Consider the following 24,775-nt stretch of genomic DNA (forward strand, 5'->3'; position numbering starts at 1 on the left):
ATGGATTAGACCCAAAAACAAAGGGATCGATTGCGATTCCCAATGGGGTCGGATGGGGGTAAAGTGTTGATGTGGGTGGACCCCAAAAACGGATGGATTAGACCCAAAAAAGAAAGGGATAAGTTGGGATTTCCAATGGGTTCGGATGGGGGTAGAAATGTTGGTGACCCCAAAAATGGATGGATTAGACCCAAAAAGAAAGGGATAAGTTGGGATTCCCAATGGGGTCGGATGGGGGTAGAAATGTTGGTGACCCCAAAAATGGATGGATTAGACCCAAAAGGAAAGGGATAGAATGGGATTTCCTATGGGTTCGGATGGGGGTAAAGTGTTGATGTGGGTGGACCCCAAAAACGGATGGATTAGACCCAAAATGAAAGGGATAATTTGGGATTTCCAATGGGGTCGGATGGGGGTAGAAATGTTGGTGACCCCAAAAACGGATGGATTAGACCCAAAAACAAAGGGATCGATTGGGAATCCCAATGGGGTCGGATGGGGGTAAAGTGTTGATGTGGGTGGACCCCAAAAATGGATGGATTAGACCCAAAACCAAAGGGATCGATTGGGATTCCCAATGGGTTCGGATGGGGGTAAAGTGTTGATGTGGGTGGACCCCAAAAACGGATGGATTAGACCCAAAAAGAAAGGGATAAGTTGGGATTTCCTATGGGGTCGGATGGGGGTAGAAATGTTGGTGACCCCAAAAATGGATGGATTTGACCCAAAATGAAAGGGATAAGTTGGGATTTCCAATGGGGTCGGATGGGGGTAAAGTGTTGATGTGGATGGACCCCAAAAACAGATGGATTAGACCCAAAAAAGAAAGGGATAAGTTGGGAATTCCAATGGGTTCAGATGGGGGTAGAAATGTAGGTGACCCCAAAAACGGATGGATTAGACCCAAAAAAGAAAGGGATAAGTTGGGATTTCCAATGGGGTCGGATGGGGGTAAAGTGTTGATGTGGGTGGACCCCAAAAATGGATGGATTAGACCCAAAAAAGAAAGGGATAAATTGGGATTTCCAATGGGGTCGGATGGGGATAGAAATGTTGGTGACCCCAAAAATGGATGGATTAGACCCAAAAAGAAAGGGATAAATTGGGATTTCCAATGGGGTCGGATGGGGGTAAAGTGTTGGTGTGGGTGGACCCCAAAAACGGATGGATTAGACCCAAAAAGAAAGGGATAAGTTGGGATTTCCTATGGGGTCGGATGGGGGTAGAAGTGTTGGTGACCCCAAAAATGGATGGATTAGACCCAAAAACAAAGGGATCGATTGGGATTCCCAATGGGTTCGGATGGGGGTAAAGTGTTGATGTGGATGGATCCCAAAAACGGATGGATTAGACCCAAAAAGAAAGGGATATGTTGGGATTCCCAATGGGGTCGGATGGGGATAGAAATGTTGGTGACCCCAAAAACGGATGGATTAGACCCAAAATGAAAGGGATAAGTTGGGATTTCCAATGGGTTTGGATGGGGATAGAAATGTTGGTGACCCCAAAAATGGATGGATTAGACCCAAAATAAAAGGGATCGATTGGGAATCCCAATGGGTTCGGATGGGGGTAAAGTGTTGATGTGGGTAAACCCCAAAAACGGATGGATTAGACCCAAAAATGAAAGGGATCGATTGGGAATTACAATGGGGTCGGATGGGGGTAGAAATGTTGGTGACCCCAAAAACGGATGGATTAGACCCAAAAAGAAAGGGATCGATTGGGATTCCCAATGGGGTCGGATGGGGGTAAAGTGTTGATGTGCGTGGACCCCAAAATCGGATGGATTAGACCCAAAAAAGAAAAGAAAGGGATAATTTGGGATTTCCAATGGGGTCGGATGGAAGTAGAAATGTAGGAGACCCTAAAAACGGATGGATTAGACCCAAAAAGAAAGGGATAAGTTGGGATTTCCTATGGGTTCGGATGGGGGTAGAAATGTTGGTGACCCCAAAAATGCATGGATTAGACCCAAAATGAAAGGGATAAATTGGGATTTCCAATGGGGTCGGATGGGGGTAGAAATGTAGGTGACCCCAAAAACGGATGGATTAGACCCAAAAAGAAAGGGATAAGTTGGGATTTCCTATGGGGTCGGATGGGGGTAGAAATGTTGGTGTGGTTGGACCCCAAAAACGGATGGATTAGACCCAAAAATGAAAGGGATAAGTTGGGATTCCCAATGGGGTCGGATGGGGGTAGAAATGTTGGTGACCCCAAAAACGGATGGATTAGACCCAAAAAGAAAGGGATAGAATGGGATTCCCAATGGGGTCGGGTGGGGGTAAAGTGTTGGTGTGGGTGGACCCCAAAAACGGATGGATTAGACCCAAAATGAAAGGGATAAGTTGGGATTTCCTATGGGGTCGGATTGAAGTAGAAATGTTGGTGACCCCAAAAACGGATGGATTAGACCCAAAAATAAAAGGGATAAGTTGGGATTTCCAATGGGGTCGGATGGGGGTAGAAATGTTGGTGACCCCAAAAACGGATGGATTAGACCCAAAAACAAAGGGATCGATTGGGATTCCCAATGGGTTCGGATGGAAGTAGAAATGTTAGTGCGGGTGGACCCCAAAAACGGATGGATTAGACCCAAAATGAAAGGGATCAGTTGGGATTTCCAATGGGTTCGGATGGGGGTAGAAATGTTGGTGTGGGTGGACCCCAAAAACGGATGGATTAGACCCAAAAAAGAAAGGGATAGAATGGGATTTCCTATGGGGTCGGATGGGGGGAGAAATGTTGGTGACCCCAAAAATGGATGGATTAGACCCAAAATGAAAGGGATCAGTTGGGATTTCCAATGGGTTCGGATGGGGGTAAAGTGTTGATGTGGATGGATCCCAAAAACGGATGGATTAGACCCAAAAAGAAAGGGATAAGTTGGGATTTCCTATGGGGTCGGTTACGGGTAGAAATGTTGGTGACCCCAAAAACGGATGGATTAGACCCAAAAAGAAAGGGATCGATTGGGATTCCCAATGGGGTCGGATGGGGGTTGGACCCCAAAATCAACTTGATTGGACCCAAAATAAGCCCCATAACCAGCCCCTCCATCCCATAACCAGCCCCTCCACCCCATAACCAGCCCCTCCATCCCATAACCAGCCCCTCCATCCCATAACCAACCCCTCCATCCCATAACAATCCCCTCCATCCCATAACCAGCCCCTCCATCCCATAACCAGCCCCTCCACCCCATAACCAGCCCCTCCATCCCATAACCAGCCCCTCCACCCCATAACCAGCCCCTCCATCCCATAACCAGCCCCTCCAGCCCCATAACCAGCCCCTCCATCCCATAACCAGCCCCATAACCAGCCCCTCCATCCCATAACCAGCCCCTCCACCCCATAACCAGCCCCTCCACCCCATAACCAGCCCCTCCATCCCATAACCAGCCCCTCCATCCCATAACCAGCCCCTCCACCCCATAACCAGCCCCTTCACCCCATAACCAGCCCCTCCACCCCATAACCAGCCCCTCCACCCCATAACCAGCCCCTCCACCCCATAACCAGCCCCTCCAGCCCCATAACCAGCCCCTCCATCCCATAACCAGCCCCTCCATCCCATAACCAGCCCCTCCACCCCATAACCAGCCCCTTCACCCCATAACCAGCCCCTCCACCCCATAACCAGCCCCTCCACCCCATAACCAGCCCCTCCACCCCATAACCAGCCCCTCCAGCCCCATAACCAGCCCCTCCATCCCATAACCAGCCCCTCCATCCCATAACCAGCCCCCCCAGCCCCATAACCAGCCCCTCCACCCCATAACCAGCCCCTCCACCCCATAACCAGCCCCTCCACCCCATAACCAGCCCCTCCACCCCATAACCAGCCCCTCCACCCCATAACCAGCCCCATAACCAGCCCCTCCAGCCCCATAACCAGCCCCTCCACCCCATAACCAGCCCCTCCATCCCATAACCAGCCCCTCCACCCCATAACCAGCCCCTCCATCCCATAACCAGCCCCTCCATCCCATAACCAGCCCCTCCACCCCATAACCAGCCCCTCCATCCCATAACCAGCCCCTCCATCCCATAACCAGCCCCTCCATCCCATAACCAGCCCCTCCATCCCATAACCAGCCCCTCCACCCCATAACCAGCCCCTCCACCCCATAACCAGCCCCTCCACCCCATAACCAGCCCCTCCATCCCATAACCAGCCCCTCCACCCCATAACCAGCCCCTCCACCCCATAACCAGCCCCTCCATCCCATAACCAGCCCCTCCAGCCCCATAACCAGCCCCTCCACCCCATAACCAGCCCCTCCATCCCATAACCAGCCCCTCCACCCCATAACCAGCCCCTCCATCCCATAACCAGCCCCTCCACCCCATAACCAGCCCCTCCATCCCATAACCAGCCCCTCCATCCCATAACCAGCCCCTCCACCCCATAACCAGCCCCTCCATCCCATAACCAGCCCCTCCACCCCATAACCAGCCCCTCCATCCCATAACCAGCCCCTACAGCCCCATAACCAGCCCCTCCATCCCATAACCAGCCCCTCCATCCCATAACCAGCCCCTCCACCCCATAACCAGCCCCATAACCAGCCCCTCCATCCCATAACCAACCCCCCAGCCCCATAACCAGCCCCTCCATCCCATAACCAGCCCCTCCATCCCATAACCAGCCCCATAACCAGCCCCTCCACCCCATAACCAGCCCCTCCATCCCATAACCAGCCCCTCCATCCCATAACCAGCCCATTCACCCCATAACCAGCCCCTCCACCCCATAACCAGCCCCTCCATCCCATAACCAGCCCCTCCATCCCATAACCAGCCCCTCCATCCCATAACCAGCCCCTCCAACCCATAACCAGCCCATTCACCCCATAACCAGCCCCTCCACCCCATAACCAGCCCCTCCATCCCATAACCAGCCCCTCCATCCCATAACCAGCCCCTCCACCCCATAACCAGACCCTCCATCCCATAACCAGCTCCTCCACCCCATAACCAGCCCATTCCCCCCATAACCAGCCCCTCCACCCCATAACCAGCCCCTCCATCCCATAACCAGCCCCTCCACCCCATAACCAGCCCCTCCATCCCATAACCAGCCCCTCCACCCCATAACCAGCCCCTCCATCCCATAACCAGCCCCTCCACCCCATAACCAGCCCCTCCACCCCATAACCAGCCCCTCCATCCCATAACCAGCCCCATAACCAGCCCCTCCACCCCATAACCAGCCCCTCCATCCCATAACCAGCCCCTCCACCCCATAACCAGCCCCTCCACCCCATAACCAGCCCCCCCACCCCATAACCAGCCCCTCCACCCCATAACCAGCCCCTCCACCCCATAACCAGCCCCTCCATCCCATTACCAGCCCCTCCATCCCATAACCAGCCCCTCCATCCCATAACCAGCCCCTCCATCCCATAACCATCCCCTCCACCCCATAACCAGCCCCTCCACCCCATAACCAGCCCCTCCACCCCATAACCAGCCCCATAACCAGCCCCATAACCAGCCCCTCCATCCCATAACCAGCCCCTCCACCCCATAACCAGCCCCTCCACCCCATAACCAGCCCCTCCATCCCATAACCAGCCCCTCCATCCCATAACCAGCCCCTCCACCCCATAACCAGCCCCTCCACCCCATAACCAGCCCCTCCATCCCATAACCAGCCCCTCCACCCCATAACCAGCCCCTCCACCCCATAACCAGCCCCTCCATCCCATAACCAGCCCCTCCACCCCATAACCAGCCCCTCCACCCCATAACCAGCCCCTCCATCCCATAACCAGCCCCCTCAGCCCCATAACCAGCCCCTCCATCCCATAACCAGCCCCTCCATCCCATAACCAGCCCCTCCAGCCCCATAACCAGCCCCTCCACCCCATAACCAGCCCCATAACCAGCCCCTCCATCCCATAACCAGCCCCATAACCAGCCCCATAACCAGCCCCTCCACCCCATAACCAGCCCCTCCACCCCATAACCAGCCCCTCCACCCCATAACCAGCCCCTCCATCCCATAACCAACCCCCCCAGCCCCATAACCAGCCCCTCCATCCCATAACCAGCCCCTCCATCCCATAACCAGCCCCTCCACCCCATAACCAGCCCCTCCATCCCATAACCAGCCCCTCCACCCCATAACCAGCCCCTCCATCCCATAACCAGCCCCTCCATCCCATAACCAGCCCCTCCATCCCATAACCAGCCCCTCCACCCCATAACCAGCCCCTCCATCCCATAACCAGCCCCTCCATCCCATAACCAGCCCCTCCACCCCATAACCAGCCCCTCCATCCCATAACCAACCCCCCCAGCCCCATAACCAGCCCCTTCACCCCATAAACAGCCCCTCCATCCCATAACCAGCCCCTCCACCCCATAACCAGCCCCTCCAGCCCATAACCAGCCCCTCCACCCCATAACCAGCCCCTCCATCCCATAACCCACCCCCCCAGCCCCATAACCAGCCCCTCCATCCCATAACCAGCCCCTCCATCCCATAACCAGCCCCTCCACCCCATAACCAGCCCCTCCATCCCATAACCAGCCCCTCCAGCCCCATAACCAGCCCCTCCATCCCATAACCAGCCCCTCCAGCCCCATAACCAGCCCCTCCACCCCATAACCAGCCCCTCCACCCCATAACCAGCCCCTCCATCCCATAACCAGCCCCTCCATCCCATAACCAGCCCCATAACCAGCCCCTCCACCCCATAACCAGCCCCATAACCAGCCCCATAACCAGCCCCTCCATCCCATAACCAGCCCCTCCATCCCATAACCAGCTCCTCCACCCCATAACCAGCCCCTCCACCCCATAACCAGCCCCTCCAGCCCCATAACCAGCCCCTCCACCCCATAACCAGCCCCTCCACCCCATAACCAGCCCCTCCACCCCATAACCAGCCCCTCCATCCCATAACCAGCCCCTCCACCCCATAACCAGCCCCTCCATCCCATAACCAGCCCCTCCACCCCATAACCAGCCCCTCCATCCCATAACCAGCCCCTCCACCCCATAACCAGCCCCTCCACCCCATAACCAGCCCCTCCATCCCATAACCAACCCCTCCAGCCCCATAACCAGCCCCTCCACCCCATAACCAGCCCCTCCACCCCATAACCAGCCCCTCCACCCCATAACCAGCCCCTCCATCCCATAACCAGCCCCTCCACCCCATAACCAGCCCCTCCATCCCATAACCAGCCCCCATCCATCCCATAACCAACCCCTCCATCCCATAACCAGCCCCTCCATCCCATAACCAGCCCCTCCATCCCATAACCAGCCCCTCCACCCCATAACCAACCCCTCCATCCCATAACCAGCCCCTCCACCCTATAACCAGCCCCTCCATCCCATAACCAGCCCCTCCATCCCATAACCAGCTCCTCCACCCCATAACCAGCCCCTCCACCCCATAACCAGCCCCTCCAGCCCCATAACCAGCCCCTCCACCCCATAACCAGCCCCTCCACCCCATAACCAGCCCCTCCACCCCATAACCAGCCCCTCCATCCCATAACCAGCCCCTCCACCCCATAACCAGCCCCTCCATCCCATAACCAGCCCCTCCACCCCATAACCAGCCCCTCCATCCCATAACCAGCCCCTCCACCCCATAACCAGCCCCTCCACCCCATAACCAGCCCCTCCATCCCATAACCAACCCCTCCAGCCCCATAACCAGCCCCTCCACCCCATAACCAGCCCCTCCACCCCATAACCAGCCCCTCCACCCCATAACCAGCCCCTCCATCCCATAACCAGCCCCTCCACCCCATAACCAGCCCCTCCATCCCATAACCAGCCCCCATCCATCCCATAACCAACCCCTCCATCCCATAACCAGCCCCTCCATCCCATAACCAGCCCCTCCATCCCATAACCAGCCCCTCCACCCCATAACCAACCCCTCCATCCCATAACCAGCCCCTCCACCCTATAACCAGCCCCTCCATCCCATAACCAGCCCCTCCATCCCATAACCAGCCCCTCCATCCCATAACCAGCCCCTCCATCCCATAACCAGCCCCTCCAGCCCATAACCAGCCCCCATCCATCCCATAACCAGCCCCTCCATCCCATAACCAACCCCCCCAGCCCCATAACCAACCCCCCCAGCCCCATTCACCCCATAACTCACCTGAGCTCCTCGGCTGGTGTTGGTGGTAACATGGCCTGGCTGCCCACCAGCACCAAAGGCTTCTTGGCCCGGCTCAGCAGCTCAGCACAGGATTGAATCTGAGACCCCCCCCCAAAAATGGGTCAGACCAACCCAAAATGGGCAGAATTGGCCCCAAATCAGGCTGAATTGGCCCCAAAACAGGCTGAATTAGCCCCAAATTGGGCTGAATTGGCCCCAAAACAGGCTGAATTGGCCCCAAAACAGGCTGAATTGGCCCCGAAACAGGCTGAATTGGCCCGAAAACAGGCTGAATTAGCCCCAAATCAGGCTGAATTAGCACCAAAACAGGCTGATTTGGCCCCGAAACAGGCTGAATTGGCCCCAAAACAGGCTGAATTGACCCCAAAATAGGCTGAATTGGCCCCAAATCAGGCTGAATTGGCCCCAAAACAGGCTGAATTAGCCCCAAAATAGGCTGAATTAGACCCAAAACAGGCTGAATTGGCCCCAATACAGGCTGAATTAGCCCCAAAACAGGCTGAATTGGCCCCGAAACAGGCTGAATTGGCCCGAAAACAGGCTGAATTAGCCCCAAATCAGGCTGAATTAGCACCAAAACAGGCTGATTTGGCCCCGAAACAGGCTGAATTGGCCCCAAAACAGGCTGAATTGACCCCAAAATAGGCTGAATTGGCCCCAAATCAGGCTGAATTGGCCCCAAAACAGGCTGAATTAGCCCCAAAATAGGCTGAATTAGACCCAAAACAGGCTGAATTGGCCCCAATACAGGCTGAATTAGCCCCAAATCAGGCTGATTTGGCCCCAAAATGGGCTGAATTAGACCCAAAACGGGCTGAATTGGCCCCAAAAGAGGCTGATTTGGCCCCAAAAGAGGCTGAATTAGCCCCAAAAGAGGCTGAATTGGCCCCAAAACAGGATGAATTAGCCCCAAAACAGGCTGAAATAGCCCCAAAACGGGCTGAATTAGACCCAAAATAGGCTGAATTAGACCCAAATTGGGCTGAATTGGCCCCAAAACAGGCTTAATTGGCCCCAAATCAGGCTGAATTGGCCCCAAAACAGGCTGAATTAGCACCAAAACAGGCTGAATTAGGCCCGAAATAGGCTGAATTAGCCCCAAATCAGGCTGAATTGGCCCCAAATCGGGCTGAATTAGGCCCGAAATAGGCTGAATTGGCCCCAAAACAGGCTGAATTGGCCCCAAATCAGGCTGAATTGGCCCCGAAACAGGCTGAATTGGCCCCAAAACGGGGCTGAATTAGCCCCAAATCAGGCTGATTTGGCCCCAAAACAGGCTTAATTGGCCCCAAAACAGGCTGAATTGGCCCCAAAATAGGCTGATTTGGCCCCAAAACAGGCTGAATTAGACCCAAAACAGGCTGAATTAGGCCCGAAATAGGCTGAATTAGCCCCAAAACAGGCTGATTTGGCCCCAAAACAGGGTGAATTAGACCCAAAACAGGCTGATTTGGCCCCAAGACAGGCTGAATTGGCTCCCAAAAGGGATGAATTAGCCCCAAATCGGGCTGAATTAGCCCCAAATCAGGCTGAATTAGCACCAAAACATGCTGATTTGGCCCCAAATCAGGCTGAATTGGCCCCAAAATAGGCTGAATTGGCCCCAAAACGGGCTGAATTGGCCCCAAAACAGGCTGAATTAGCCCCAAAACGGGCTGAATTGGACTCAAAACAGGCTGAATTGGACCCAAAACAGGCTGAATTGGCCCCAAAACAGGCTGAATTAGCCCTAAAACGGGCTGAATTGGCCCCCAAACGGGATGAATTAGCCCTAAAACAGGCTGAATTGGCCCCAAAACGGGATTAATTGGCCCCATATCAGGTTGAATAGCCCCAAATTAAGCTCAATCATCCTCAAAATGTGGCTCAATCATCTCCTAAATGTGGCTCTATGAGCCCCTAAAATTGGCTCAATCATCCCCAAAATGTTGCTCAATCATCCCCTAATAGTGGCTCAATCGACCCATAATAGTGGCTCAATCATCCCCTAATAGTGGCTCAATCATCCTAAAAATGTGGCTCAATCATCCCCCAAAACTGGCACAATCATCCTCAAAATGTGGCTCAATCATCCCCTAATAGTAGCTCAATCAACCCCAAAATATGGCTCAATCATCCCCTAAATGTGGCTGAATTGACCCCAAAATGTGACTCGATCATCCCCTAACAGCAGCTCAACCATCCCCTAAAATGTGGCTCAATCATCCTCAAAATGCGGCTCAATCATCCCTTAAAAGTGACTCAATCATCCCCTAATAGTAGCTCAACTGACCCCAAAGTGTGGCTCAATCAACCCCTAAAAGTGGCTCAATTGACCCCAAAATGTGGCTCAATCATCCCCTAATAGTGGCTCAATCGACCCATAATAGTGGCTCAATCATCCTAAAAAATGTGGCTCAATCATCCCCCAAAATTGGCACAATCATCCTCAAAATGTGGCTCAATCATCCCCTAAATGTGGCTGAATTGACCCCAAAATGTGACTCGTTCATCCCCTAACAGCAGCTCAACCATCCCCTAAAATGTGGCTCAATCATCCTCAAAATGTGGCTCAATCATCCCTTAAAAGTGACTCAATCATCCCCTAATAGTAGCTCAATTGACCCCAGTGTGGCTCAATCACCCCCTAAAAGTGGCTCAATCATCCCCTAAACGTGGCTCAATTGACCCCAAAATGTGACTCAGTCACCCCCTAAAGTAGTTTGTTCATCCCCTTTAAAGTGGCTCAATCAAACCCAAAATTTGGCTCAATCATCCCCTAAAAGTGGCTCAATCAACCAAAAAAAAAAAAAAAAAAAAAAAAAAGTGGCTCAATCATCCCCCCAAATGTGGCTCAATCATCCCCTAAAAGTGGCTCATCTGACCCCAAAATGTGGCTCAATCATCCCCTAAAAGTGGCTCATCTGACCCCAAAATGTGGCTCAATCATCCCCTAAACGTGGCTCAATTGACCCCAAAATGTGGCTCAACTGACGCCTAAAAGTGACTCAATCACCCCCCAAAAGTGGCTCCATCACCTTCCCTACCCCACCCCCCCCCCATTATTAACCCCATCCAGCCCCCAAACCCAACCAAATCAACCCCCAAAAACCCCATAGATCCATTTATAAGGGCCAAACCCAACCTCATCCTCGGTGGCCAATGGGAACTTGATGGGTAATGGGGTGAGATCCCGGAGCTCCCACGCGCCAGCAAAGAGGTTCCGGAGGTAATTCTGGAGGTACCTGAGATAAAGGGGGGGTTAAAGGGGGATGGGGATGGAGATGATGGGGATGGAGATGATGGGGATGGAGATGATGGGGATGGAGATGATGGGGATGGAGATGATGGAGATGATGGGGATGGAGATGATGATGGGGATGGAGATGATGATGGGGATGGAGATGATGGGGATGGAGGTGATGATGGGGATGGAGATGATGGGGATGGAGATGATGATGGGGATGGAGATGATGATGGGGATGGAGATGATGGGGATGGAGATGATGATGGGGATGGAGATGATGATGGGGATGGAGATGATGATGGGGATGGAGGTGATGATGGGGATAGAGATGATGATGGGGATGATGATGTGGATGGAGATGATGGGGATGGAGGTGATGATGGGGATGGAGATGATGGGGATGGAGATGATGGGGATGGAGATTATGGGGATGGAGGTGATGATGTGGATGGAGATGATGGGGATGGAGATGATGATGGGGATGGAGATGATGGGGATGGAGATGATGATGGGGATGGAGATGATGGGGATGGAGGTGATGATGGGGATGGAGATGATGATGGGGATGGAGATGATGATGGGGATGGAGATGATGGGGATGGAGATGATGATGGGGATGGAGATGATGGGAATGGAGGTGATGATGTGGATGGAGATGATGGGGATGGAGATGATGATGGGGATGGAGATGATGGGGATGGAGATGATGATGGGGATGGAGATGATGGGGATGGAGGTGATGATGGGGATGGAGATGATGATGGGGATGGAGGTGATGGGGATGGAGGTGATGATGGGGATGGAGATGATGATGGGGATGGAGATGATGATGGGGATGGAGGTGATGATGGGGATGGAGATGATGGGGATGGAGATGATGATGGGGATGGAGATGATGATGGGGATGGAGATGATGATGGGGATGGAGATGATGATGGGGATGGAGATGATGGGGATGGAGATGATGATGGGGATGGAGATGATGATGGGGATGGAGATGATGATGGGGATGGAGATGATGATGGGGATGGAGATGATGATGGGGATGGAGATGATGATGGGGATGGAGGTGATGATGGGGATGGAGATGATGGGGATGGAGATGATGATGGGGATGGGGATGATGATGGGGATGGGGATGATGATGGGGATGGAGATGATGATGGGGATGGAGATGATGGGGATGGAGATGATGGGAAGGAGATGATGGGGATGGAGATGATGATGGGGATGGAGATGATGGGGATGGAGATGATGGGGATGGAGATGATGATGGGGATGGAGATGATGATGGGGATGGAGATGATGATGGGGATGGAGATGATGATGGGGATGGAGATGATGGGGATGGAGATGATGATGGGGATGGAGATGATGGGGATGGAGATGATGGGGATGGAGATGATGATGGGGATGGAGATGATGATGGGGATGGAGATGATGATGGGGATGGAGATGATGATGGGGATGGAGATGATGATGGGGATGGAGATGATGATGGGGATGGAGATGATGATGGGGATGGAGATGATGGGGATGGAGATGATGATTGGGATGGAGATGATGGGGATGGAGATGATGGGGATGGAGGTGATGATGGGGATGGAGATGATGATGGGGATGGAGATGATGATGATGGGGATGGAGATGATGATGGGGATGGAGATGATGATGGGGATGGAGGTGATGATGGGGATGGAGGTGATGGGGATGGAGATGATGATGATGGGGATGGAGATGATGATGGGGATGGAGATGATGATGGAGATGGAGGTGATGATGGGGATGGAGATGATGATGGGGATGGAGATGATGGGGATGGAGATGATGGGGATGGAGATGATGATGGGGATGGAGGTGATGATGGGGATGGAGGTGATGATGGGGATGGAGATGATGGGGATGGAGATGATGGGGATGGAGATGATGGGGATGGAGGTGATGATGGGGATGATGATGGGGATGGAGATGATGGGGATGGAGATGATGATGGGATGGAAATGATGATGGGGATGGAGATGATGATGAGGATGGAGATGATGGGGATGGAGGTGATGGGGATGGGGGTGATGATGGGGATAGAGATGATGATGAGGATGGAGGTGATGATGGGGATGGAGATGATGATGGGGATGGAGGTGATGATGGAGATGGAGGTGATGGGGATGGAGATGATGATGATGGGGATGGAGATGATGATGGGGATGGAGATGATGATGGAGATGGAGGTGATGATGGGGATGGAGATGATGATGGGGATGGAGATGATGGGGATGGAGATGATGGGGATGGAGATGATGATGGGGATGGAGGTGATGATGGGGATGGAGGTGATGATGGGGATGGAGATGATGGGGATGGAGATGATGGGGATGGAGATGATGGGGATGGAGATGATGGGGATGGAGGTGATGATGGGGATGATGATGGGGATGGAGATGATGGGGATGGAGATGATGATGGGATGGAAATGATGATGGGGATGGAGATGATGATGAGGATGGAGATGATGGGGATGGAGGTGATGGGGATGGGGGTGATGATGGGGATAGAGATGATGATGAGGATGGAGGTGATGATGGGGATGGAGATGATGATGGGGATGGAGGTGATGATGGAGATGGAGGCGATGATGGGGATGGAGATGAAGGGGATGGAGGTGATGATGGGGATGGAGATGATGATGGGGATGGAGATGATGGAGATGGAGATGATGGGGATGGAGATGATGGGGATGGAGGTGATGATGGGGATGGAGGTGATGATGGGGATGGAGATGATGATGGGGATGGAGATGATGGAGATGATGATGGGGATGGAGATGATGGGGATGGAGATGATGGGGATGGAGGTGATGATGGGGATGGAGATGATGGGGATGGAGATGATGATGGGGATGGAGATGATGATGGAGATGATGATGGGGATGGAGATGATGATGGGGATGATGATGGGGATGGAGATGATGATGGGGATGAAGATGATGGGGATGGAGATGATGGGGATGGAGGTGATGATGGGGATGGAGATGATGATGGGGACGGAGATGATGGGGATGGAGATGATGATGGGGATGGAGATGATGATGGGGATGGAGATGATGGGGATGGAGATGATGGGGATGGAGATGATGATGGAGATGATGATGGGGATGGAGATGATGATGGGGATGGAGATGATGATGGGGATGGAGATGATGATGGGGATGGAGATGATGATGGGGATGGAGGTGATGATGGGGATGGAGATGATGGGGATGGAGATGATGATGGGGATGGAGGTGATGATGGGGATGGAGACGATGGGGATGGAGATGATGGGATGGAGATGATGGGGATGGAGATGATGGGGATGGAGATGATGGGATGGAGATGATGGGGATGGAGATGATGGGGATGGAGATGATGATGGGGATGGAGATGATGATGGGGATGGAGATGATGATGGGGATGGAGATGATGATGGGGATGGAGATGATGATGGGGATGGAGGTGATGATGGGGATGGAGATGATGGGGATGGAGATGATGATGGGGATGGAGGTGATGATGGGGATGGAGACGATGGGGATGGAGATGATGGGATGGAGATGATGGGGATGGAGATGATGGGGATGGAGATGATGGGATGGAGATGATGGGGATGGAGATGATGGGGATGGAGATGATGATGGGGATGGAGATGATGATGGGGATGGAGATGACGATGGGGATGGAGGTGATGACGGGGATGGAGATGATGGGGATGATGATGGAGATGATGATGGGGATGGAGGTGATGATGGAGATGATGGGGATGGAGATGTTTAAAGGGGGATCTCAGCCCTATGGGGTCAATGAGATCACCCATGTGTGGGGGTGGGATGGGGGCTCACCAATGGACCAGCTTCCCCCGTAGACTTTGGGTCCTTGTAGGGGCTCCCACCTCCTTTTCTACCACGTGGAAGGGGTAAAGGACGTCAATGGGGAGCTCCACGAAGACGGGACCTATAGGGGATTATGGGGGTGACCCCAAAAAGGAAAGGTTATGGGGTCGACACCTACAGCACCCAAAGCAGCGCCCCATAATGGGACCTATATGGGACTGAGGTGACCCTAAATCCTCATATGAGCTGGATTTGGGGTGTCCATATGTTATATGGGGGGGTGGTGGGATATGGGGTGAAGGGACCCAAAACAATGAGCGTTATGGGGTTGACACCAACAGCACCCAAAGCAGCGCCCCATAATGGGACCTATAGGGGATTGAGGTGACCCTATATCCTCATATGGGGTGGCTATGGGGTGCCCATATGTTGTATAGGGGGGTCCCAAATCATATGGCGGGATATGGGGTGAGGGGACCCCAAACAATGAGCGTTATGGGGTTGATACCAACAGCACCCAAAGCAGCGCCCCATAATGGGACTTATAGGGGATTGAGGTGACCCTATATCCTCATATGGGGTGGATTTGGGGTGTCCATATGTTATATAGGGGGGGTGGTGGGATATGGGGTGAGGGGACCCAAAACAATGAGCGTTATGGGGTTGATACCAACAGCACCCAAAGCTTCGCCCCATAATGGGACCTATAGGGGATTGAGGTGACCCTAAATCCTCATATGGGGTGGCTATGGGGTGTCCATATGTTTTATATGGGGGGTCCATATGGTGGGGTATGGGTCCTAAACCATTGGGTGGGATATGGGGTGAGGGGACCCCAAACAATGAGCGTTACGGGGTTGACACTAATACAACCCAAAGTATCGCCCCATAATGGCTCCTATAGGGGATTGGGGTGACCCTATATCCTCATATGGGGTGGCTATGGGGTGTCCATATGTTGTATAGGGGGGGTCCCAAATCATATGGTGGGGTATGGGTCTTAAACCATTGGGTGGGATATGGGGTGAGGGGACCCCAAACAATGAGCGTTATGGGGTCGACACCTACAGCAGCCAAAGCATCGCCCCATAATGGGACCTATAGGGGATTGGAGTGACCCTAAATCTTCATATGGGGTGGCTATGGGGTGTCCATATGTTGTATAGGGGGGTCCTAAACCATTGGATGGGATATGGGGTGAGGGGACCCCAAAACAATGAGCGCTATGGGGTTGACACCAATAGAACCCAAAGTATCGCCCCATAATGGCTCCTATAGGGGATTGGGGTGACCCTATATCCCCATATGGGGTGGCTATGGGGTGTCCATATGTTGTATAGGGGGGTCCCATATCATATGGTGGGATATGGGTCCTAAACCATTGGGTGGGATATGGGGTGAGGGGACCGCAAACAATGAGCGTTATGGGGTTGACACCAATAGAACCCAAAGTATCGCCCCATAATGGCTCCTATAGGGGATTGGGGTGACCCTATATCCTCATATGGGGTGGCTATGGGGTGTCCATATGTTGTATAGGGGGGTCCTAAACCATTGGATGGGATATGGGGTGAGGGGACCCCAAACAATGAGCGTTATGGGGTCGACACCTACAGCAACCAAAGCATCGCCCCATAATGGGACCTATAGGGGACTGAGGTGACCCTATATCCCCATATGGGGTGGCTATGGGGTGTCCATATGTTTTATATGAGGGGTCCCAAATCATATGGTGGGGTATGGGTCCTAAACCATTGGGTGGATATGGGGTGAGGGGACCCCAAACAATGAGCGTTACGGGGTTGACACCAACAGCACCCAAAGCAGCGCCCCATAATGGGACCTATAGGGGACTGAGGTGACCCTATATCCCCATATGGGGTGGCTATGGGGTGTCCATATGTTGTATAGGGGGGTCCTAAACCATTGGGTGGGATATGGGGTGAGGGGACCTCAAACAATGAGCGTTATGGGGTTGACACCAATATAACCCAAAGTATTGACCCATAATGGCTCCTATAGGAGATTGGGGTGACCCTATATCCTCATATGGGGTGGCTATGGGGTGCCCATATGTTTTATATGGGGGGTCCATATGGTGGGGTATGGATCCTAAACCATTGGGTGGGATATGGGGTGAGGGGACCCCAAACAATGAGCGTTATGGGGTTGACACCAATATAACCCAAAGTATCGCCCCATAATGGCTCCTATAGGAGATTGGGGTGACCCTAAACCCTCATATGGGGTGGCTATGGGGTGTCCATATGTTGTATAGGGGGTCCCAAATCATATGGTGGGATATTGGTCCTAAACCATTGGGTGGGATATGGGGTGAGGGGACCCCAAACAATGAGCGTTATGGGGTTAACACTAATACAACCCAAAGTATCGCCCCATAATGGCTCCTATAGGGGATCGGGGTGACCCTATATCCCCATATGGGGTGGCTATGGGGTGTCCATATGTTGTATAGGGGGGTCCTAATCCATTGGGTGGGATATGGGGTGAGGGGACCCCAAACAATGAGCGTTATGGGGTTAACACTAATACAACCCAAAGTATCGCCCCATAATGGCTCCTATAGGGGATCGGGGTGACCCTATATCCCCATATGGGGTGGATTTGGGGTCCCCCCTTTATACCTGGGGTCCCCGACTGCGCGGTGGCGATGGCTCGACGCAGAGTGGGGACGATGTGACGCACGGCGCGAACCGAGACGCACGTCTTACATAGGGTCCTAAATAGGGACAGCTGGTCGATGTCCTGCAGAGCTCCTCGGCCCTATAGGGACATACCCCATAGGTGAGTGAAAACGACCCCCTAAACCCCATAGAAATGGGGATATGGGGTCGTAAATCCCTTTGGTTCACTCTACAGACCTTAAACCCCATAAATACAGGGATATGGGGTCGTAAATCCTGTTGTTGACCCTACAGACCTTAAACCCTATAAATACGGGGATATGGGGCCATAAATCCCATTGTTGACCCTACAGACCTTCTGCAACGTGGCGGCTGCCCCACTGATATAGGAACGTCCCCTAATAGGAGTGAAAACAACCCCATAAATATGGGATATGGGGCCGTAAATCCCATAGCTGACCCTACAGACCATAAACCCCATAAATATGGGATATGGGGTCGTAAATCCCTTTGGTTCACTCTACAGACCTTAAACCCCATAAATATGGGATATGGGGCCATAAATCCCTTTGTTGACCCTACAGACCTTAAACCCCATAAATATGGGGATATGGGGTCGTAAATCCCATTGTTGACCCTACAGACCTTAAACCCCATAAATACGGGGATATGGGGTCATAAATCCCTTTGTTTGACCCTACAGACCTTAAACCCCATAAATACAGGGATATGGGGCCGTAAATCCCTTTGTTTGACCCTACAGACCTTAAACCCCATAAATACGGGGATATGGGGTCGTAAATCCCTTTGTTTGACCCTACAGACCTTAAACCCCATAAATATGGGGATATGGGGTCGTAAATCCCATAGCTGACCCTACAGACCTTAAACCCCATAAATACGGGGATATGGGGCCGTAAATCCCATAGTTGACCCTACAGACCTTAAACCCCATAAATAAGGGATATGGGGTCGTAAATCCCATTGTTGACCCTACAGACCTTAAACCCCATAAATATGGGATACGGGGCCGTAAATCCCATAGCTGACCCTACAGACCTTAAACCCCATAAATATGGGGATATGGGGCCGTAAATCCCATTGTTGACCCTACAGACCTTAAACCCCATAAATAAGGGATATGGGGTCGTAAATCCCATTCTTGACCCTATAGACCTTCTACAATGTGGCGGCCGCCCCACTGATATAGGAACGTCCCCCAATAGGAGTGAAAACAACCCCATAAATACAGGGATATGGGGCCGTAAATCCCACTGTTGACCCTACAGACCTTAAACCCTATAAATATGGGGATATGGGGTCGTAAATCCCTTTGTTTGACCCTACAGACCTTAAACCCCATAAATATGGGATATGGGGCCATAAATCCCATAGCTGACCCTACAGACCTTAAACCCCATAAATATGGGGATATGGGGCCGTAAATCCCATTGTTGACCCTACAGACCTTAAACCCCATAAATACAGGATATGGGGCCGTAAATCCCATAGCTGATCCTACAAACCTTCTGTATCGTGGCAGCCACCAAATTGATATAGGAACATCCCCCTATATGAGTGAAAACAACCCAATAAACCCCATAAATACGGGATATGGGGCTGTAAATCCCATAGTTGACCCTACAGACCTTAAACCCCATAAATATGGGGATATGGGGTCGTAAATCCCATAGTTGACCCTACAGACCTTAAACCCCATAAATACGGGGATATGGGGCCGTAAATCCCATAGCTGACCCTACAAACCTTCTGTAACGTGGCAGCCGCCCCACTGATATAGGAACGTGACCTAACAGGAGTGAAAACAACCCAATAAACCCCATAAATATGGGGATATGGGGTTGTAAATCCCATTGTTGACCCTACAGACCTTAAACCCTATAAATATGGGGATATGGGGTCGTAAATCCCATTGTTGACCCTATAAACCTCCTACAATGAGGTGGCTGCCCCACTAATATAGGAACATCCGCCTGTATGAGTGATAACAACCCCCTAATCCCCATATAAATGGGGATATGGGGCCATAAATCCCATAGCTGACCCTACAGACCTTAAACCCCATAAATACGGGGATATGGGGCCATAAATCCCATAGCTGACCCTACAGACCTTAAACCCCATAAATATGGGGATATGGGGCCGTAAATCCCGTTGTTTGACCCTACAGACCTTAAACTCCATAAATATGGGATATGGGGCCGTAAATCCCATAGCTGACCCTATAAACCTTAAACCCCATAAATACGGGATATGGGGCCATAAATCCCATAGCTGACCCCACAAACCTTCTGTATGGTGGCGGCCGCGCCCCCGATGAGCAGCAATGGGGATTCCGCCATCTGAGCGTTCTTCACGGCCGTCACCGCGTTGGTGACACCGGGGCCGGCGGTGACGACGGCGACACCGATGTGACCTGAGGGATGGGAATGGGGTCAGGGATCAATGGGGATCCCATAAGGGTGGGACGACCCCAAAACCCTATATCCTATAGGGACGAGGATGGGGTTGCCTCCATCCTATAGGGAAGAGGACGGCGTTGGCCATTAGATCTACCTCCACTTGGTCCCATTGACCCTACAGACCCCAAATAGGTTTGGGGTGGGGGATAAGATGGGATGAAACCCATAAAAACCCCATAAAACAGAGACAACCCCAAATCCTCCATCCCATAGAGGATGGTGTTCTACCTCCCCTCGTCCCATTGACCCTAGAGATCCTATATGGGTTTAGGATGGGAATAAATGGGGAGAAAACCCAAAGTTGAGAGACACGAGGACGGATCAACTCAATAGGGATCCCATAAGGGAGGGACGACCCCAAAACCCTATATCCTATAGGGAAGAGGACGGTGTTGGCCATTAGATCTACCTCCACTTGGTCCCATTGACCCTACAGACCCCAAATTGTTTTGGGGTGGGAATAAATGGGGAGAAACCCATAAAAACCCCATAAAACAGAGACAACCCCAAATCCTCCATCCCATAGAGGGTGGTGTTGGCCTTGAGCTCTACCTCCACTCGGTCCCATTGACCCTACAGACCCCAAATAGGTTTGGGGTGGGGGATAAGATGGGATGAAACCCACGGATGAGAGCTCGACTCAATTGGGATCCCATAAGGGTGGGATGACCCCAAAACCCTATATCCTATAGGGAAGAGGATGGTGTTGGCCATTAGATCTACCTCCACTCATCCTATTGACCCTACAGACCCCAAATAGGTTTGGGGTGGGAATAAATGGGGAGAAAACCCAAAGTTGGGAGACACGAGGAGGGATCCACTCAATAGGGATCCCATAAGGGTGGGACTACCCCAAAACCCTATATCCTATAGGGACGAGGGTGGTGTTGGCCATTAGATCTACCTCCCCTCGTCCCATTGACCCTACAGACCACAAATTAGTTTGGGGTGGGGAATAAGATGGGATGAAACCCATGGATGAGAGCTCAACTCAACTGGGATCCCATAAGGGTGGGACGACCCCAAAACCCTATATCCTATAGGGAAGAGGATGGGGTTGGCCATGAGATCTACCTCCACTTGGTCCCATTGACCCTACAGACCCCAAATTGGTTTGGGGTGGGAATAAATGGGGAGAAACCCATAAAAACCCCATAAAACAGAGACAACCCCAAATCCTCCATCCCATCGAGGATGGTGTTCTACCTCCCCTCGTCCCATTGACCCTACAGACCCCAAATAGGTTTGGGGTGGGGGATAAGATGGGATGAAACCCATGGATAAGAGCTCGACTCAACTGGGATCCCATAAGGGTGGGACGACCCCAAAACCCTATATCCTATAGGGAAGAGGATGGTGTTGGCCATTGGATCTACCTCCACTTAGTCCCATTGACCCTACAGACCCCAAATAGGTTTGGGGTGGGAATAAATGGGGAGAAAACCCAAAGTTGAGAGACAGGAGGATGGATCCACTCAACTGGGATCCCATAAGGGTGGGACGACCCCAAAACCCTATATCCTATAGGGAAGAGGGTGGTGTTGGCCATTAGATCTACCTCCACTCGTCCCATTGACCCTAGAGATCCTATATGGGTTTAGGATGGGAATAAAAGGGGAGAAACCCCTTCATGGAGAGGACCATGTTACACTCAACTGGGATCCCATAAGGGTGGGATGACCCCAAAACCCTATATCCTATAGGGACGAGGATGGTGTTGGCCATTAGATCTACCTTCACTTGGTCCCATTGACCCTAGAGATCCTATATGGGTTTGGGGTGGGGAATAAGATGGGATGAAACCCATGGATGAGAGCTCGACTCAACTGGGATCCCATAAGGGTGGGACGACCCTAAAACCCTATATCCTATAGGGAAGAGGATGGTGTTGGCCATTAGATCTACCTCCACTCGGTCCCATTGACCCTACAGACCCCAAATTGGTTTGGGGTGGGAATAAATGGGGAGAAACCCATAAAAACCCCATAAAACAGAGACAACCCCAAATCCTCCATCCCATAGAGGATTGTGTTCTACCTCCCCTCGTCCCATTGACCCTACAGACCCCAAATTGGTTTGGGGTGGGGGATAAGATGGGATGAAACCCATGGATGAGAGCTCGACTCAATGGGGATCCCATAAGGGTGGGACGACCCCAAAACCCTATATCCTATAGGGAAGAGGATGGTGTTGGCCATTAGATCTACCTCCACTTGGTCCCATTGACCCTAGAGATCCTATATGGGTTTAGGATGGGAATAAAAGGGGAGAAACCCCTTCATGGAGAGGACCATGTTACACTCAACTGGGATCCCATAAGGGTGGGATGACCCCAAACCCTATATCCTATAGGGACGAGGATGGTGTTGGCCATTAGATCTACCTTCACTTGGTCCCATTGACCCTAGAGATCCTATATGGGTTTGGGGTGGGGGATAAGATGGGATGAAACCCATGGATGAGAGCTCGACTCAACTGGGATCCCATAAGGGTGGGACGACCCCAAAACCCTATATCCTATAGGGAAGAGAACGGCGTTGGCCATGAGATCTACCTCCACTTGGTCCCATTGACCCTACAGACCCCAAATAGGTTTGGGGTGGGGGATAAGATGGGATGAAACCCATGGATGAGAGCTCGACTCAACTGGGATCCCATAAGGGTGGGACGACCCCAAAACCCTATATCCTATAGGGAAGAGGATGGTGTTGGCCATTGGATCTACCTCCACTTGGTCCCATTGACCCTAGAGATCCTATATGGGTTTAGGATGGGAATAAATGGGGAGAAATCCCAAAGTTGAGAGACACGAGGACGGATCAACTCAATAGGGATCCCGTAAGGGAGGGACGACCCCAAAACCCTATATCCTATAGGGAAGAGAACGGCGTTGGCCATGAGATCTACCTCCACTCATCCTATTGACCCTACAGACCCCAAATTGGTTTGGGGTGGGGGATAAGATGGGATGAAACCCATGGATGAGAGCTCGACTCAATTGGGATCCCATAAGGGTGGGACGACCCCAAAACCCTATATCCTATAGGGAAGAGGATGGTGCTGGCCATTAGATCTACCTCCACTCATCCCATTGACCCTAGAGATCCTATATGGGTTTAGGATGGGAATAAATGGGGAGAAACCCAAAGTTGAGAGACACGAGGAGGGATCCACTCAATTGGGATCTCATAAGGGTGGGACGACCCCAAAACCCTATATCCTATAGGGAAGAGGGACGGTGTTGGCCATGAGATCTACCTCCACTCATCCTATTGACCCTACAGACCCCAAATAGGTTTGGGGTGGGGGATAAGATGGGATGAAACCCATGGATGAGAGATCCACTCAACGGGGATCCCATAAGGGTGGGACAACCCTAAAACCCTATATCCTATAGGGAAGAGGATGGTGTTGGCCATTAGATCTACCATCACTTGGTCCCATTGACCCTACAGACCCCAAATTGGTTTGGGGTGGGGGATAAGATGGGATGAAACCCATGGATGAGAGCTCGACTCAACTGGGATCCCATAAGGGTGGGATGACCCCAAAACCCTATATCCTATAGGGAAGAGGATGGTGTTGGCCATTAGATCTACCTCCACTCATCCTATTGACCTTGGAGACCCCAAATTGGTTTGGGGTGGGAATAAATGGGGAGAAAACCCAAAGTTGAGAGACAGGAGGATGGATCCACTCAATAGGGATCCCATAAGGGTGGGACGACCCCAAAACCCTATATCCTATAGGGACGAGGATGGTGTTGGCCATGAGCTCTACCTCCCCTCGTCCCATTGACCCTACAGACCCCAAATTGGTTTGGGGTGGGGGATAAGATGGGATGAAACCCACGGATGAGAGCTCGACTCAACGGGGATCCCATAAGGGTGGGACGACCCCAAAACCCTATATCCTATAGGGACGAGGATGGTGTTGGCCATTAGATCTACCTTCACTTGGTCCCATTGACCCTACAGACCCCAAATTGGTTTGGGGTGGGGAATAAGATGGGATGAAACCCATGGATGAGAGCTCGACTCAATTGGGATCCCATAAGGGTGGGACGACCCCAAACCCTATATCCTATAGGGAAGAGGATGGTGTTGGCCTTCAGCTCTACCTCCCCTCGTCCCATTGACCCTACAGACCCCAAATTGGTTTGGGGTGGGGGATAAGATGGGGAGAAAACCCAAAGTTGGGAGACAGGAGGAGGGATCCACTCAATAGGGATCCCATAAGGGTGGGACGACCCCAAAACCCTATATCCTATAGGGACGAGGATGGTGTTGGCCATTGGATCTACCTCCACTTGGACCCATTGACCCTACAGACCCCAAATTGGTTTGGGGTGGGGAATAAGATGGGATGAAACTTATAGCTGAGAGATCC

General features: G+C 52.2%; 2 protein-coding genes across 5 annotated transcripts in view; both read right to left on the reverse strand.

Moving 5' to 3' along the window:
* Positions 1 to 24,775, reverse strand: part of HACL2 (2-hydroxyacyl-CoA lyase 2) — a 72,713-nt gene that overhangs the window by 25,067 nt on the left and 22,871 nt on the right. For 3 of the 4 annotated variants that reach the window (XM_085534374.1, XM_085534376.1, XM_085534377.1), the window contains exons 4-8: positions 20,213 to 20,340; positions 17,904 to 18,042; positions 15,268 to 15,379; positions 11,292 to 11,391; positions 8,147 to 8,244 (exon numbers count right to left, since the gene is read on the reverse strand). In XM_085534374.1, coding sequence (XP_085390500.1) covers positions 8,147 to 8,244; positions 11,292 to 11,391; positions 15,268 to 15,379; positions 17,904 to 18,042; positions 20,213 to 20,340 — 577 coding nt within the window. The remainder of the gene's footprint in view (positions 1 to 8,146; positions 8,245 to 11,291; positions 11,392 to 15,267; positions 15,380 to 17,903; positions 18,043 to 20,212; positions 20,341 to 24,775) is intronic. The other variant, XM_085534378.1, reaches the window with a different exon arrangement.
* LOC146751528 (uncharacterized) lies at positions 11,409 to 15,249 on the reverse strand. Its single transcript, XM_085534373.1, has one exon. The coding sequence runs from the start codon at positions 15,240 to 15,242 to the stop codon at positions 11,409 to 11,411; it is 3,834 nt and encodes a 1,277-aa protein (XP_085390499.1). The 5' UTR covers positions 15,243 to 15,249.

The sequence above is a fragment of the Coturnix japonica genome, unplaced genomic scaffold, assembly GCF_054131305.1.
Source record: "Coturnix japonica strain WE unplaced genomic scaffold, WE-NBRP24 Scf081, whole genome shotgun sequence".
NCBI classification, from domain to species: Eukaryota; Metazoa; Chordata; class Aves; order Galliformes; family Phasianidae; genus Coturnix; species Coturnix japonica.